General features: G+C 43.2%; 1 protein-coding gene across 2 annotated transcripts in view; it reads left to right on the top strand.

Annotated features, from left to right (window-relative positions):
* SMAP1 (small ArfGAP 1) overlaps positions 1–18,024 on the top strand; it is a 145,598-nt gene that overhangs the window by 105,603 nt on the left and 21,971 nt on the right. For both annotated transcript variants that reach the window (XM_065888793.1, XM_065888792.1), the window contains one exon: positions 16,672–16,762. In XM_065888793.1, coding sequence (XP_065744865.1) covers positions 16,672–16,762 — 91 coding nt within the window. The remainder of the gene's footprint in view (positions 1–16,671; positions 16,763–18,024) is intronic.

The raw sequence follows: 18,024 nt of genomic DNA, 5'->3' as shown, positions 1-18,024 counted from the left end.
GCCTGTGCTTAAGAATGTTGCAGCCAAGGTGGAAGGGTCAGCAGTTAGGTTTGATGGGTCATTGCAGGTGATCAAGAGTCCATGCTTCCTGAGGGCTTAACTCTGCCAGCCTTGTTCTGAGCCCTCTGTGTGTTATTTCACAGTCCTCAGAGCAGCCCTGTGAGCCTGACACCATCCTTACCCTCCTTCACTGCTGAGCACCTGAGAGAGGCAGCTTTGGAAATTTATTCATGGTCACACAGCTATTGAGTAGCCAGGCTGAGATTTGAGTCTGAACGTCCTGCCTTCAGAGTATTTGCTCTTAACTACTGCCCCTCAGTGTGCTACTGTTAGAACCAAAAGCGGAGAAAGAAAGGAGGATGGTCAAGGGATTAACTGAGCGTCTACTAAGTGCTTTGCGTTGTGCAGCATCTTATGTGTGCTAATTAATTCTCACAGAAACCCGACATAGTCATCGTGCAGTCATCACACTAGGAGAAACGTAAGATTCAGAGAGTGAGATTTACCCAGGGTCCCACAGTGGTCGAGTAGGTCTTTCTAAAAAGGAGGCCACTGATAGGGAGTTACTGTCTTCCTGTGAACGTCTGCTGTAGATTAACTTAAACAACTGTTAATACCCATCAGGGAGTAGCGAGCTGTTTCTATCTGAGGCCCACAGCTTCTAATGCGAGTGTTCCTGGAGTGATTCAGCATTCCATCTCTGCTAAATAATGGCAGTATGGTACCTGAAAAGAATATGGACTTTAGAGTCAGAAAGACCTCAGTGTTTATGATTAAAATTTAAGTTTAAAATGGTAATTAGAAATCATAGTTGATAAATATTTTTGGATGGGCCACTCACCTGCCCAATTCCAAAGATGCACCCAAATCATTCAGCAGATGCATAAGGGGTGCCTGCACTGTGATGGACACGGGGGTACGGTCTTGGGGGCGACAGTGAACAAATCAGACAAAAATCCCTGCCCTTTAGCGCTTACAGTCTGTCAAGTGTATTTAGTTGCTTTTCTGATCTTTACATAGGCACTGCCTTCCTGTCATTCAGATTTTACTTTAAACAACACCTTAGACAGAGGGCTACCCTGAAGGCCTAATTCAAAGTCGGCCTGAGTCATTCTTGATTATGATGCCCTTTTTTAACTTACCCTACGGCACTTAACACCCTCTGCTGTTTTATTTGTGGTCGTTTGTTTTATTGTCTGTTTCTCCCCTCTGCATCTCCTCCGCCCATCCCCAAAATGCAAACTGTAGAATGTCAGTGCCTTGGACACTGCCAAGCATGTATGTGTTGGCTTAATTATTGAAAAAATGACTCTCAGTGGAGTCAGCGTTCTTTGTGGAAAATGATGGTGGCAGAAACGATCCTCTTTATGATGTGCTGGTAGGAAGGTTGCACGTGAAGCTGGCACAGTTTAGGGGGGTGGAGAGAGCTGAGGGAAGGGTCATTGCAACTTCAGACCAGAGAAGAGTTTAGTTCCTGGCTGCTGACTTTGCCTGTAATGCAGACGGCTCACCGTCAGGTCACTTTACTAGACAGGGTGAGTGTTGAATGAACAGCGGCGACACGTGGTTAAACACGTAACACAACCACTGAGCCTGCAGGGGGTATAGAAACAGCTTAGTGTTCAGGGTACTTTTCTCTCCAACTGATACTTTTAATAACCCACCGTAGGGAAATTTTTTTTTAAATAGGGAAAAAAGATAAAACCACCTTTATAATACTGGAAAGTACTTAGCCAAACTGTAGAAGGTATTTTTAAAGAGTAATATCTGTAGCTGTTGTCGCAAAAAGTTCCTAGCAAATGAATTTTCAATAAGTCTTTGCAGTTCTAAGAGGATTGGTTAATATGGTGCTGACAGCTAAGCTAATTTATGTCTTTTAATGATACATCTTAGAATATCTAATATATGGACGTTGTCATTTAAAAAGGTGTTTTCCTGCTCTGGAGATGCTGGTGCAGTAGCTGGCAGGCTGTATGGAAACGTATGCACTAGCCCTTGGGAAGGCCCAGCGGTACCCACACCCACACAGGAGTTCTGTAGAGACGAGATACTTATTTGTGTTAGAGCTGGTAAGGGCATAAGCAGCTGCGAGCTGAGTGCGATGAGACCGTCTGTAAGTGGTGCCGGGGTGAAGCCCCACGGCTCCCGACCAGAAGCTCCGCCAGGTGTAAGGTGTTGGGAGCAGCTGTCTTTAATCGGGAACAGTGCACCTGGCACTCGCAGTGAACGTGCACATCCAGCGATGCAGGCAGCCTTCTCTATCCATTACCTAGACCTGCAGGAAATACTTTGCAGCTTTTGTTTTTGTCTCTGACTTTGGAACTGGAGCAGTAGTTTTTCATACACAGTAGTCTGTTCATTGGTTGTTGGTAAAACACCTGATAACTCGTACACTCTGTTTGGTAGCCATGAAAGTTTTTTCTCACGTCCTTCCCTGCGTAGCCTCCCTAAGCTGAGGGCCCACATTTCTCCGGCAGGCCATGAGACAGGAGCTTGTGGTTACCTACCTTTGCCCTGGTTTAAGAAGAAGATATAAAGCTGGAAGGGAAGTGTTGAAAGACAGCATCATATCATTCGGAAGCAGCCACAGCCAAGTGCCAAAGAGAGAGGATATCCATTCTTCAGGAGAGAAGGAAAATAGGCCAGCTTGGAGTGGACGGTAATGGGCGGGGGGTTGGAGCAGAAGGGGAGAGGTAACCGTAGTGGTGTTTGTAGTAGAGAGGCGAGAGTGCTATTAGTAACTGTAGTGGCAAGACAGCATTTCAGCTCACTGTGCCTTGTCTGAATGAGCACAGTCTCCAAACCCTTACACATCAAGGTGATTCTTAGATTCTGCCGTTAACTAGTAAAAGTAAAAAGATTAGAACATGGGGAACTGCATAAATGGCAGTTGTTAATTGTGGTTGTGTTGGTTGTGCTAACATTAAATTATATCTTTGGATGGATTTCTTACCAAATTACTAGACTACTTGTAACATGATTTAGACATACTAGGTATCAAATAATGTTATCTCCTAATAATATATAAATAACATTCTGAAATAAAGTAACTATAAAGTATCAGTTCTGTTCTTTGCTAACAATGTTTTCACTTTATTAACAGATATTTTACTTTATCAAAACCAAGAACTTTAAATAGACACCCTCTGTGTTTGAGAATTGAGTGAGTGGTTTCTGACGCTCAATTTCAGTTTCCGCTGTAGACTTAATGCATCATCTTAAGGCAGACAATGAAAGGATGAAAACCTCTAGGTTTCTTGTGATTTAGTCATAAATGGCTGTAATTTCTAGAGAGTTCCCAACCTGGCTATGAAGGAAATCTTGAAATAGTGTAAGATATCTGATAAAGCAGGCTGACGTTCATGTGGTACCACTCAAGTGTGTTTGGTAACACTGTGTTCTCTCCTAGTACCTTACGGTGCGATGAAACGTAAAACTACCAGCTTCCGAGATATTAGTGAAGAAAGAGAGTAGGAAGAGTCAGGTTATAATAGTAACATCAAAATCTCAAATGTTGGGCTTCCCTGGTGGCGCAGTGGTTGAGAGTCCGCCTGCCGATGCAGGGGACACGGGTTCATGCCCCGGTCCGGGAAGATCCCATATGCCGCGGAGCGGCTGGGCCCGTGAGCCATGGCCGCTGAGCCTGCGAGTCCGGAGCCTGTGCTCCGCAACGGGAGAGGCCACAGCAGTGAGAGGCCCGCGTACCGCAAAGAAAAAAAAAATCTCAAATGTTTATATTTTTTTATTTTTACAGTTTACAAAGCACTGTTGTAATACTTATCTTATTACCCTCACTTATTCATCCTCTAATGTTCTTCCGTTCTTCAGCCATGTTCAGTCTGCTGATGAGCCCATCACAGGCATTCTTCATTTCTGTTGCATGTTTTTGATCTGTACCATTGTTTTATTCTTTCTTGAAATTTCCATTTGTCTACTTACGTTACCCGTCTGTTCTTGCATGCCGTCTACTTTTTCCATTAGAGCCCTTAGCATATTAAACATAGTTCTTTTCAATTCAGTCTGATAATTCCCACATCCCTGCTATATCGGAATCTGGTTCTGATGCTCATTCTGTCTCTTCAAACTCTGTTTTTTGCCTTTTTGTACACCTTGTAATTTTCTGTTGAGGCTGAACATAATGTACTGGCAAAGGAACTCCAGTAAATAAGCCTGTAGTAACGTGGCAGTGGGGTGTGAGGGCGGGGCAGTGTTCGGGAGTCCTGTGATTAGGTCTTGTCTTTTGCTGAGACTGTGTCCCTGGGCTGTGAACTCTACAAGTGCCTCTGCCCTTCCCACCATAGGTGGGACAGGATGGCCTGGGTGGGCGGGAGCGGTGTGCTGAAGTTGGCTATTTCCCTTCCCCAAGTAACAAAGTTTGTTTATGCAGCTTTCTTAGCCGTGAATTGCCTAAATGGTGATAACAGTCCTTTCTTTCCTCCTGGTGTAGGGAGGATGCCTCCACGTGGGAGATTTTTTTTTTTTTTTTTTAAATATTTATTTTTTAATTTTTATTTATTTATGCGGTACGCGGGCCTCTCACCGCTGCGGCCTCTCCCGTTGCGGAGCACAGGCTCCGGACGCGCAGGCTCAGTGGCCATGGCTCACGGGCCCAGCCGCTCCGCGGCATGTGGGATCTTCCCGGACCGGGGCACGAACCCGCGTCCCCCGCATCGGCAGGCGGACTCTCAACCACTGCGCCACCAGGGAAGCCCCACGTGGGAGATTTATTTCCCGCTTCAGGTGGACAGAGGAGGGTCAGAGTGTTTCGGGCTTTTTCTTAATATCTTTTAAGAAACTATCTTTTTTTTCCCCAATTAATATCTTTTTTTTTCCTCAAGCAGCTTTGATTTAGAATAATCAATATGTCACTGAGGCATATTTTTGGGTAGCCTGTCCTGGGCCCCAGCACTACCCTGGTGTTGGTTTCTGCTCTAGTGAGTTATAATTCTCTGTATTCTCCTGTCTTCTCCAGTTTGGGGTGAGGCTTGGGGAGCGGCTATGGTTTGCCCATGACATTACTTCTCTGATGGATCTAAGAAGAGTTGTTGATTTTTCAGTTTTTTACTTGTTGTTAGGATGGAGTGATGACTTTCCAGCTGCTCACATGCTAGACCAAAAACTAGCCTGGGTGTGTTTATCTTAGTTATGGTTTCAGTAGTCATAAGGTCAATATGACAATTATTCCTTTTTTACTGAGGCCCAGGGACAAGGCCAGCTACATAATTTGCAGGGCCACTGCAAACTGAAAATTAGAGGCCCCTTGTTCAAAAACAAGAAAAAAGTACCATTAAAGGTACTAAAATATAAAGCTCTTTTTTTTTTGTTGTGGACCATTTTTGAAGTCTTTATTGAATTTGTTGCAATATTGCTCTGTTTTATGTTTTGGTTTTTTGGCCCGAGGCATGTAGGATCTTAGCTCCCCGACCAGGGATCGAACCCGCATTCCCTGCATTGGAAGGTGAAGTCTTAACCACTGGACTGCCAGGGAGTCCCTATAAAGCTCTTTTTGTTCTTCTGCAGTCTCTCCACTTGTCTCTCAAAGTTGATTTGCTTTTAATGGTAGAAAAATTAAAAATTTACATCATTAACATGAATCTTATTACTCATTTTTATATTCTACAGTGAAAGTCTTCATTGCAAACACAAGAGCACATAGATGTGGAATCATCTGAATTATACAATTTGTGTTTCTTAGCGTGTACATGCCCATGAATTTTGCTCTTAGGCGGGAACGGTGGGCACTGGTTCCCTAGGCCAGGGATTGTGGGTCCTTGGACTCTTTAATCAATAGAAATTGATAAGAAGCCAGACGAGCGATTCAGGCAAGGCTTTACTGGGAGCCCAGGGAGCAGAACCAGGAAGCAGGTGCCCTGGCTCGCGCCCCGAGGGGTGGCGAGCGGGTCCCTTAAATGGGGCGAGGGTAGGGGCGGGTCAGTGGGTCGGGCAGGAGCGGGGGCTCAGGCGGTCCGCCCACCCCTGGTGGCGCTGTGTGCGGGGCTCACGCGCAGGACCTGCTCTTGCTCCCAGCTCCTCAGAAATGGCGGTTTGCTTTGTGGCCGCTTCGTATCTTACTGGTCGTAACTGCCCCAGCTGCACATGCACAGTTATTTTTAGTCCCGTGCTGTCACGTCTTCCCTGTAAGTGGTCTGCTGAGTAAGAGGCGAGGAAGGTGTTCTGGGTCTTTCCTGGGCCTTAGGATCACGCCCCTGCTGCCTTGTGTGTTGGGAAGAGAAGGCGTGGCCCGCTAGGGCATCAGCCCCACCTCGCAGTGTACCTCTTGCCCTTGTCCCGCACCGGGGTCTGTGCTCACGGAGCATCGTGGGCCCTGGTCCACTGGATGAAGCGGGCAGCGAGGCACCAACCGAGGGGACACACGCAGCTTCTCTGGAGCGTCAGCTTACCTTCCCTTGGCCCTTTGCATTTACAAGGTCAAGTTCAAAGAGAAAATGAAGAATTTCCAGATGTAATTGCAGAGTATTAAACCTCTGTGGGCTCTGGGGGCTGTGCAGCCTATGCCTGTGAAGTGACCCTAATCAGAGGTGTCAAGTGACCTGTTGAAGCTTCCCATACAGACTGGGTTTAAAATTGGGCTGTTTTTCCTTTCCTCCCTCCCTCCCTCCCTCCCTCCCTCCCTCCCTCCCTCCCACCCACCCTCCCTCCCTCCCTCCCTCCCTCCCTCCCTTCCTTCTTTCTTTCCAAACCCTGGTGTCGAGGGCTGACGTTCAGCAGGTCGCAGTGAGGGAGAGCCCGACCCAGAAGCAGGCCGGCCAAACGCTTTAGCACCAGGTCCTGGGAATGTGCGTGTGTGACGGGCGGGCGGTGGCCCCCTCTCAGCGGTGCCCCATTTAATTGTTTTCTTTCTTTCATACTTTTGCTAACAAGTAAGTGGTGAATTATAAAAAAACTACCTTCTTTTTCCTTCTCTGCAAACCTCCAGACTACTGTGTAGACAAGGGTAAGAAATTGGGGTGGGTATTCGCAACTGGGTCCTCCTAAGAGTGAAACCGGAAGTTGGAATCACAAGCACTGAGTGGGGTTGTCCCGAGCAGACTGGGGCGTCCGGCCACCCTGCCACCCTAGGGCCATGCGTCTCACAGGACACCTCTCAGACGCTTGCGGAGCCCCGGCCTGCTGCTCCTCTGAGCTTTTACTCCATTACTGCGCCGCTCCACACGGAACTGGAATTATGTTTGTGTCCTTTTGCTTGAGCAGAGTATATGCCTCTTAAGCTTAGCAACCACGTCTTAACTCATCCTTGTGTCTCTAGTGCTTACGCTTCTGGCGCGTATTTATGAAAGGCACCCTCACAACCACCAGCAGCTGCCGGTTTGGAAGCCCCGGTTATGTGCCAGCCGCTGTGAGAAGGACTCTGTATATTATTTTAACCCTCACAAAAATTCTGCACAGTATTCTTTTAAGGGAGCTTGTCCATGTAGGCACTCGATGTTTGTGCTGAGCGGGGAGAAACTTTGCAGGCCCGATGTGTGAAGCATGTAGGCCACTCTTTGAGAAGCTGTCCCTAAGTCAGGACCCAGGAGTTTAGAGAGAGGCAAATGTCCAGATCTTCAGAAGGAAAATGTAAGTGGGTCATGAATGCTTGTATCATTGTCTTGGCATGAATTCTATGCAGAACTCAAATGGAATTTTCTTTCTAATGACTTAGTCCTTTTTTCAAAGTGTTAGCAACATTCACTGGTCCCTGCATGGGTTCCCTAAGAACAGTTCCTGTCAGACTAAGCTTAGGTTCCCAGATCTCCTTCTGGTCCAGAGGTAGGCAGCTGGGCCGGGTGAGCAGGCTGTGGGTGGACTGAACGCTGGATGGACGGCTGTGCCCGGAGAAGTGCAGGGAGCAGAAGTGAAAGAATGAAGTCAGTGTTGAGGGAGCTCGCTGCATTCCGCAGGGCTCAATCCTGGACTTCGCTCTCTTCTGCGTTTTTATCCACTCAGCGTATCATTGTCATATTGTTCGCATTTTCAGATGACCAGGCAACAGAGGTTAGTTAAGCCATTGCACGATAGAATTTAGTGCCTCAGAAACTCTTAGATACAAAATACTGACAAATTGGGTAACAGTAAGATTCTGAAGTAAAGGCACCGGCACCTCAACTGCCCTGAATATGATAGCACAGAAGAAAACGTCAGGGACTTTTAGATGGCGGAGGGCCTGGTGTGAGCGCGTGGTCTGCCGTGGCTGCTGGGAGTTGGTGCCCCATCTGTTCACTCCTCATTTCTCTGCTGCATGGCGGTGTCCAGAGACTAGGGGTAAGCGGGTAAATGTTACAGGCTGCCTGAGGGGGAAACTTTCTCATCTTCAGATTGTCTGAATGTACAATGTGCTGTGTCATCATGTCCAGTGATTCCATAACGCCAGGGGATTTTCTTACCCAGAGTGGCCCTGTATGTGACATGTCCCAGTGGTGCTTCACGCGCCATGTAATGAGTTGAGTAAATGTCGTCTGAGGCTCCTTTGTGTTCTCAAATTTATATAAATCTTTGCTGCTTTTCCAGCCCAGGGACATACTGTTTGGGGTTGTAGTGTCCCTAGACCATGAGAGCCATTTACTGAAAGATGTCCATGTGGCTGGGGAAATTAAATGTAGATTACAGTTCGAAATCGAACTCTAAAAATACGACTTAAGAAAGAATATTAAATTCAAAACCAGTGTAATGAGAGGTTTAATGGGGAAAAGATCCATATGTATATTATAAAGAATGGTTAAAAAGAAAAAGGGAAACTTTAACAAGATTCTAAATAGGTAAAACAGGAAGATTTGGGGAATAACCAAGAGCTGCGTGCAAGATTAATTCTCAGGTTGTATATAATTTGGTTGTGAAAGCACACGCATACAAACATGGTAATTATAACTATCAAAATATAGTAGGAATGTGGGACTTCCCTGGCCGTCCATGCTTCCACTGCAGGGGCTGCGGGTTCGATCACTGGTCGGGGAGCTAAGATCCCGCGTGCTGTGTGGTGCTGACAAAAAAAAAGATAGCAACTTGAACACCTGTATTTAGCTCAGCTCTTTCCCCAAACCTCTTAAACCTACAGTAAAGGAATTTTTTAAAATATTAGGAACGTAAGACAGTGATTTGTATTAATTATTGATATGCCATTGAACGGCTTCAGTGGGTGAACAACATGGATGACACAGTCTGACTTCTGTTTCTACTTTAGAGTAGAATATATGATGATGTACAACCCAGCACCTTTGAGTAACTCGTCATTCATAAAGTTTTACTAAAATCGGTAGTAAAGGTGAAATCCCACCATTAGTATTTCAGAAGGCACCCGGACGAGGTAGTATTCTGGGAACTGTGTGTTGTTGAGTAGCTATTAGAGAATGTTTCAGGTTTCAGGCTGTGATGGGGCGGCGCGTTCGTGTTCATTTTCCTGGGCGTTGCTCTGCTCGTGTCGTGGCCGCACACCCTGCCCCGCAGTGGCAGTGGTCATCTCCTTTCTCAGGGCTGTTCCAGCGCACTGCCCCGCGAGGAGTAGCTTTGTTTTTGCGACCTGCCTTGAAAATTCATCCAATTCCTAGCTCTGGTGGGCCGTTTGGGTCCTTGTGTAACGTGGCTCAGCTTACTTTTTCAGCTTTACCTTTTATTCCTGACACTAGACCTCCAGATTAGGCAGGTGGGTCTGCCGTCTTTTCCACACTCGGTTTTCTTCCCAGGGTGCCTTTACCAGCTCCTACCTTTTAGACTCCTTCCTGTCTTCCCTGCAGACCTCCCTGCCTTTGTATCACTTTAATATCCTTAACTTTAAAATGAGAGAATTAAACAATATGTTTTGTCTCATCTAGTTGTATGAGTCTATGAATGTTAAAGGAAACTGATTATAGACAAACTAGTTAAGGCATAATTTATGATGTAGTCAGTTTTTAAAGAAAAATTCTAATAATTACGTCTAGACCTTAGAAAGTTGTCTTACATATTAACACTATTATTTACGTTAATTGGTCAACTGAAGAATAGTGAATCACATTCTAGAGGCTCAGCTGTTATTTCTGTTGTTTAAAGGCTTAGGAAATGCTGGTAAATGTAGGAGTTGGAAACTAAGTGGTTTTTGATTCAGTTACATTCTGTGATGTAGTCTTATGAGTTACGAAAGGATTGGCCAGTGAAGTTTCTGCTAATACAGGTTTTAATAATTTGAATGAGACATTTGCTCGGTATGAATCTAAGGAAAATTACATTTTTATAAAATTGCTTTATCTAAGCAGACCTGGGTTCTTGCTTGTTAGGAAAGTTTGTTTAATAAATTATAAATTGCCTAATTTTACCCATTGACAGCCAGCTGCATTCTTCACTTATTAAAAGGCAAATTCCATATGTGATGTTTTCAGTAGCAGGAGAATTTGAAGTGGAATGATTCTGTACATACTGCTTGAATATCAAAAGGGTGACAGTTACATGAGGGAAAATGTGCCTCTCAAGGTCTTGACTTACTGTTCTGACACCGTGTTCTGTGTCTGCCCCAAAATCTAACAAGACAATAGCATTTTCATTCTTAAGTCTTCTAAAATTTGACTTTATATGATAGCTGTATTTCAAATATCTCAATTTTATCTTTATTCTTTGCAAAGTACAATGGAATTGGTACACTATAGAGCAGAAGGTCAAATTAATAGTTTGTGTATTAATATTTTTGTTTGAAGTTTACTGTTTTTATATCCTGAAAATACGTGATAAATAGGACCGCTTGTGTTACAAGCAAGTCTGGTAGAAATCAGGTGTGTTCATTTCAAAAGAGCTTGCTCAGGAAGGCATAACTTGTTACACACCTGTTTGTTTATTACACAACGTGCTTAACTGGAATACATTGTGGGAATCTACTTGTAGTTCTTCTCTGACATTAACCAGGTTCCATATGTGTATATTCTTACATACGTAAAGATAGGGAGTGACAACTATGTTTAGCTGTAGAAACTAAGTAGACTTCAGAGTGGCCATTAGACAGGGTTTCCAGGATGAACTCAGGGCACATCTCTTTTCTTGATAAATCCAGGCGGATTTAGAGGATTTTATTTTAGAGTTTTTTTGAACCTCCATAATGGTAATATATAAACACAGATTTTTTGAATTTCCTGGCTCTATATTTTTAGATATTATTACTCAACTAAGGCTAGGAAGGCTATTCCTGTCATGTTACACAAAGATCTATGAAAATAATTATAAATATGGCTGAGAATTAAATTTCAGTTATTGGAAAGTCACCCAAAGAAATTGAATAGAAAATTAAAATCTTTTTATGGATATTTAACTCTAAAAGGTATTATTATAAGCATTATTCTGACTAGAATTTCAGGAAGATGTCTTACCTATGTAGTTTAGTGCTGTGGTACATGTCCTTCAATTTTTTAATATGTTTTAAAATACAGACAATGAGGTTACTTTCTTATGTTTACATTGACGGGCAAAGAAGAGTGTCATCTGAGTTCAGTCTTTGTAGTTCTCACTAATGCATATAAGGCAGCCCTTGGATTACCGTGCAGTTACAGAACGATCTCTAAAATGATCTCCGCCACACACCGATGTGTTCACGATGCTGCCTCAGCAGGATTTCAGGTTGAAGGGATACAAAACAGTTTTTAAAGTGATCAGCTCTTTTGCCATTTCGATTTGTGGGACAGCCTATGAGATGCCAGCTGTAAGGGTCACTCGTGTCTGAATTATTGAAATCCATGTAGAGCAGCTCTATTTGGAGTGGTCGGTAAGGTTTAGGGCATAGACATTGCTCACTCAAGAGAGCTGACCCACTGTAGCAGCAAAGGAGCAGACCATCTCTAGAACAGTGTTTCTCAGCCCATGACTCTGGTAAGAAATTTGTTTTACATTATGGTCCAGCCTTCATGCGCTCACATATGTGCACAAATGTGCAAAACAGTTCATGAGTGCTTACCTTTACTTTGTGCAGTGTGCTCTGTTTTATGTTCTATTTCATTTTTTTAATACCAAAAAAAAAATCTAGTTGTTATACATAAAAGGGGCTTCAAGAACCCACTGGCGGGCCGCATCTGTGGTTTGATGAACTCTGTGTCGGACATTTCCTTATTCTCGCCTCCATGTTTCTCTTTACCCTGCTCACCTACACACCTGCTCTCTGTTATGCAGTTTCCTGTGGAAATGGTTGACATACACCCGTTTAAAACTATGATGCAGTCGAAATCCAAGGAAGAAGAGAAACTCTTGGGATGCGTGTAGGTGTGTGATGTCTGGAAGGAAAGATACTTTCCAGATTGTTTGCAGTGGTGCTGAGGGTGGGAGCCCAGCTTGTGAGCGGGCCTCGGTGTTACTTGATTTGGCGTTTTCTCGCCTTTCCAAACGTTGGGGGGCGGGTAAGTTCATACTCAGTAATGTTTTCAAAGGTAGTTCTCTAATTGAGTGGGAGGATAACTCATAACCAGAATTTGAATTTTTAAAAAGAAATCATTTTAGCCTGAAGAGGTTCTGGATTCTTAGACTGTAGAAAGTGAGTAGGAAGAAATCCGTCACAGGTTTGTGCTGTGCTTCTTTGCACGGAAGAAGATTCAGTAAAATATTATACCAAAGAAATCAATCTGAATTGAGGGACAGAAAATAAATTTTAATTACTCTGTCCCCATTTGGCATATAATATCTGACCTCAGTTAATAATGCAGAATGAATGAGTTTGCCCATATTATCTAAGTTTATTTTCAACTTTAAGGCTTTCTGATTTTAAGTTAAGTCAGGGATTAGATTTTTAAGTGCCAACTGAACATGTGACACTTGCATATATAATATACAGAGTACTGCAAGGAGTGTGACAAGGGAAGGCCTGCCCCGGGAGGGTTTTAAGTTTGTGCGCTCTCTCATGGCCATTTAATCCCCCATTTCTCTTGCAGATTTAAGTGTTTAGAGTAACATAGGTTGTCCAGTTTAAAAAAAAAAAAAGGAAGGAAGGAAGGTCTAGCAGTTTAAGTATTCAGTTGAAAAGATTGCTTACTTTGTTACTACAAACTGTGCTTTCTTTGAAATTATTTTGCTAAAAAGCAAGGTAAGTCTTACCTCTGTTGGAGGTTGAAAAAGAGAATGCAAAATGAATTATGTTAAACTTCTGAGAATTATATAGTTACAGGCTGATAATTGTGTATTTGGGAAGGTTACTAAATAATTGATATCTAGGGCTTCCCTGATGGCGCAGTGGTTGAGAGTCCACCTGCTGATGCAGGGGACAGGGGTTAGTGCCCCGGTCCGGGAAGATCCCACATACCGCAGAGCGGCTGGGCCCGTGAGCCATGGCCACTGAGCCTGCACGTCCGGAGCCTGTGCTCCGCAACGGGAGAGGCCACAACAGTGAGAGGCCCGCATACTGCCAAAAAGAATTGATGTCTATAATGATTGGTAGGCTAATTAGTTAAAAAGCTGATTCTGAGCGGGAGACAGTAAGTGACCAGAAACAAGTAAGGGGAGATATATATGTATGTTCTTAGAAATTTATGCATTTGTAGAGCTAACAAAAAATGAACTCATGTAACAGCTGAGCTATGAGTTCTTTAGGTAGTCGAGGAAATGATCTTGTGGGAGTGGTTTGAGAAATAAATGAGCAAATGAATGAATGTTTTATTTTCTTGGCATAAGAGAGGTGGGCTACATATTCAGTGGAATATTACTCAGCCATACCTTAATTTAAAAATACTGTATTGCCGAAAGAAAGCTAACCATCATCTGGGCCTTCAGCAGGCCGTAGTCTTTTTGCAGGTGGAGGGTCCTGCCTCCGTGCTGGTGGCTGCTGGCTGATCAGGGTGCTGGCTGCCGAAGGTGGGGCGGCCGCGGCAGTTTCTTAAAGTGAGGCAGTGATGATGTTTGCCGTGTGGATTGACGCTTCCTTTCAGGAACGGTTTTTCGGTTGCATATGATGCTGTTCGATAGCATTTTACCCACGGTAGCATTTTTTCAAAATTGGAGTTGTTCCTCTCAGACTCTTGTGCTGCTTTATCAACTAAGTTTATGTCATATTCTAAATCCTTTGTTGTCATCCAGCGATCTTCACAGCATCCTCACCAGGAGGAGATTCCATCCCAAGAAACACTTTTCTTTGCTCCTCCGTAAGAAGCAACTCCTCATCTGTGAGAGTTTCATCCGGAGACTGCAGCAATTTAGTTATTGGGTTGGCCAAAAAGTGCCTTCGGTTTTTAAGTAAAAATAAAGGGCACATTTTTCATTCCCACCAAGAACTTTATTGAACAGTATAGTCACCTCTTTTTCCCACTACCTTCTGCCATTTTTCAGGCAACTTCATAATTGCATCTTCCAAAACTTTTTATCTTCTTGAGCAAAGGACTGTTCCAGATGCCTTTTACAGTCTTCCAGGGAATTGAAATTTTTTCCATTAAGAGAATTTTGTAAAGACCGAAATAACTGGAAATCCAAAGGTGCAATGTCTGGTGACTACGGCGGTGGAATCAGAACTTCCCAGCCAAGCTGTAACAGTTTTTGCCTGGTCATCAAAGAAATATGTGGTCTTGTATTATTCTGATAGAAAACTGTGCATTTTCTGTTGACTAAATCTGAGTGCTTACTGTCGAGTGCTGCTTTCAGTTGGTCTAATTGGGATCAGTACTTGTTGGAATTAATCGTTTGGTTTTCCGGAAAGAGCTCGTAATAGAGGACTCCTTTCCAATCCCACCGTATACACAGCATCACCGTCTTTGGGTGAAGACTGACCTTTGATGTGGTTGGTGGTGGTTCATTTCCCTTGCCCCACGATCTCTTCCGTTCCACATTATCGTGCAGTGTCCACTTTTCATCTCCGGTCACAGTTTGTTTTAAAATCGGAACATTTTCATTACGTTTCAGTAGGGAATGGCATGCGGAAATACAGTCACGAAGGTTTTTTTCACTTAACTTACATGGAACCCAAACGTCAAAGTGATGAACATAACCAAGCTGGTGCAGATGATTTTCAGCGCTTGATTTGGATATTTTGAGTATGTCAGCTGTCTCCCGCGTGGTATAACGTTGATTGTTCTCAATTAATGTCTCAGTTTGATTGCTATCAACTTCAACTGGTCTACCCGACCATGGAGCATCGTCTAGCGAGAAATCTCCAGCACGAAATTTCGCAAACCAGTTTTGACACGTTGGATCAGTCACAGCACCTTCTCCATACACTGCACAAATCTTTTATTGTGTTTCATTTGCATTTTTACCTCTCTTGAAATAATAAAGCATAATTTAGAATTTGACATCTTTGTTGTCTTTGTTTTAAAAGCACGCTGATATGACAGCTGTCACATACAAGCTAACAAAATTGTTTTGAATGAAGTTAAAGACAACTAAGTGCTACTAGAGACATCTTACAGAAAAAACTGAGTGAACCTTTTGGCCAACACCATACATCTTCAGGCTCCACTTCTAATTTTAGTTCTCATGCTGTTTTCACCACATCTGCAGTTCCTTCCTCCATGAAGTCTTAAACCCCCCTCCAAGTCATCCATGAGGGTTGGAATCAACTTCTTCCAAACTTCTGTTAATGTTTGGACCTCTTCCCATGAATCACGAATGTTCTTAATGGTATCTAGAATGATGAATCCTTTCCAGGTTTTCAAATGACTTTGCTCAGATCCATCAGAGGAATCACTATCTGTGGCAGCTGTCTCCTTACAAAATGTATTTCTTAAAGAATAAAACTTGAAAGTCAAAGTGACTCCTTGATCCGCGGGTGGCAGAATAGACGTTATATTACCAGGCGTGAAAACAACATGAATCTCGTCCGTCTCCATCAGAGCTCTGGGGTGACCAGGTGCATTGTCAGCGAGCAGTAATATATTGAAAGGAATCTTTCTGTCTGAGCAGTAGGTCTCAACAGTGAGCTTACAATATTTAGTAAATCATATTGTAAACAGATGTGCTGTCATGCAGGCTTTTTTGTCCCATTTAGAGAGCACAGGCAGCACAGATTGAGGGTAATTCTTAAGGGCCCTAGGATTTTTGGAACGGTAGATGAGCATTGGCTTCCACTTAAAGTCGCCAGCTGCATTAGCTCCTAACAGAAGAGTCAGCCTGCCCTCTGAAGCTTCACAGCCTGGCAGTGACTTCTCCTCTCCAGCTATGAATGTCCTAGATGGCATCTTCTTCCAGTAGAAGGCTGTTTCGTCTACCTTGAAAATCTGTCCACCTTCACGAATTATCTCAGCCGGATCTTCTGGTAACTTCTGGAAGAATGCTCCACGCAGGTCGCCACAGAGTTTCAGTTTGTAAGCAGCGTGATATCTGTGAAGCACAGTAAAGGGAAGAGCGGTAAAACAAGGTCTGCCTGCACATCATATCAGGTTCCGTTAGTGCCGGTGGCCTCTGCTTGCGAGGACCCGGGGCCTGCCCGGCAGCAGGAGCGAGCAAGTATAATACACTATTATAATACTGTAAGAGTGTGGAATGTTCATGTGAAGGATTTACATGCTTAGGAACAATTACATTAAGATTACATTTCTGCATTCACTGTTTTGGGGTCCTCGTGTCCGGTTTATCAGTTCAAGTTCAATGATTGTGTTTGTTTATGATAATGAATGCTCTAAGCTTTATCACACTATGCTTCTTCATAGGCTACATTACACGAACTTTATCAAAACTATGCCTAATTGGGGCTTAAAAGTATTGTTCAGTTTATTTGAAAAATAATAATAAATCTGATTGTTTACTTTAAAGCTGCAGAAGAAAGAAGATCAGCAATTGGAGCCTAAAAAAAGTACCAGCCCTAAAAAAGCTGCAGAGCCCACTGTTGATCTGTTAGGACTCGGTAAGTAGTAAAAAAATACAAGTCATCATTAATTAGAGTTACAAAACAATTGAAACGTTTACTTGAAACGAATATAATAGCTTTATCATCAGTGTGCCAAAAGATACCTGTTAATTGAATTTGAAAATGGTATGATTAGTGTTTTGAGTTCCCACCAAAAGGGAAATCTTTAATAAGGGAGCTGGTGTCTGTCAGCAGTGCCTTCATGGAAATACAAGTAATGAGTTCCTTGGGGAGAGAGGATAACAAAGTACTCTTCAAAGGCTTGGTGGACTGTGACGTCTCAGCATTTGAAATGTTTTCTCCCCCCACCCCACCCCGCCTTCTCTATTTAGTTTTGTTGGAAGGGGGGTCCCTTAGCAAAATAATTGTGGTGTAGCCTTATTATAACATGTGCTATTTTAAAGGCCACTTTAATTTTGGTTAGCTGAAGCAACATGCTTTATACCCAGATCTCGTGGCTAGATTCATTTTATGTGCCTGATGACAATAAGAGTGTCTGTGCTCATTTTAATGTCATATTTATTCTTATGGCCGACAGATAGATGTTGTCTGCCTGGTGAGTAAACAGACGTCCATTCAAGGAGTGCTTGTACTATCCTTATCTACAAATACTGTCAGCTCTTTTTACATTTTTCTCCTCTTCCTTTTAAAATAGCTTGATAAATGGTTATTTTTAGTAATATCTGAGCCTTCAGCAGTAATTAATTTAGAAATTTTTTTTAGTTTAGGGAAAGATTAATAACAGGAAAACAGTGAAAGATAGTTGGAAGGTAGAGTCGACCTTCATACACTGCTTTTCTAAAAATTGATCTTTGTTCTATTGAGAAAATTGTTTTCTGTCTTAAGAATTACAACTGAATGTTTTTGTCTTACTTAGGAAACTGGTGTATCATGCAGATATACCCCTTATAGATAAACATCTTCTATGGTGGTGAAAATAAGTGGTATATCAGAAATATAAAAATAGGGCTTAGTCCAAGGGCTCTAAATATAATTGTGTTGAATACTAGTTCTCATAATTTCTGTATTTTATTTCCTTTGCTATAAATGAGAAAAAAGACTTACTGCCACAGTACGGAAAGATCCTACTAGGACTCCACGCGCCTTTGTCTCGGCGGCAGCATTTCCTTCCCGGCCGTGAGTGCCTGGTTATCGGTCCATAACTTAGAAACGTAAGAGCTGAGCCAGGCCTGGCCCTTACCCTACAGACTCGCTCACTGACCTCGCACCTCCTCCTGAAGTGTCTGCTGTGTGTCCGG

Source organism: Phocoena phocoena, chromosome 12 (genome assembly GCF_963924675.1).
Source record: "Phocoena phocoena chromosome 12, mPhoPho1.1, whole genome shotgun sequence".
Lineage (NCBI taxonomy): Eukaryota > Metazoa > Chordata > Mammalia > Artiodactyla > Phocoenidae > Phocoena > Phocoena phocoena.
Note: the sequence above shows the minus strand (reverse complement) of the source record. Positions and strands in the feature narration are given on the sequence as shown.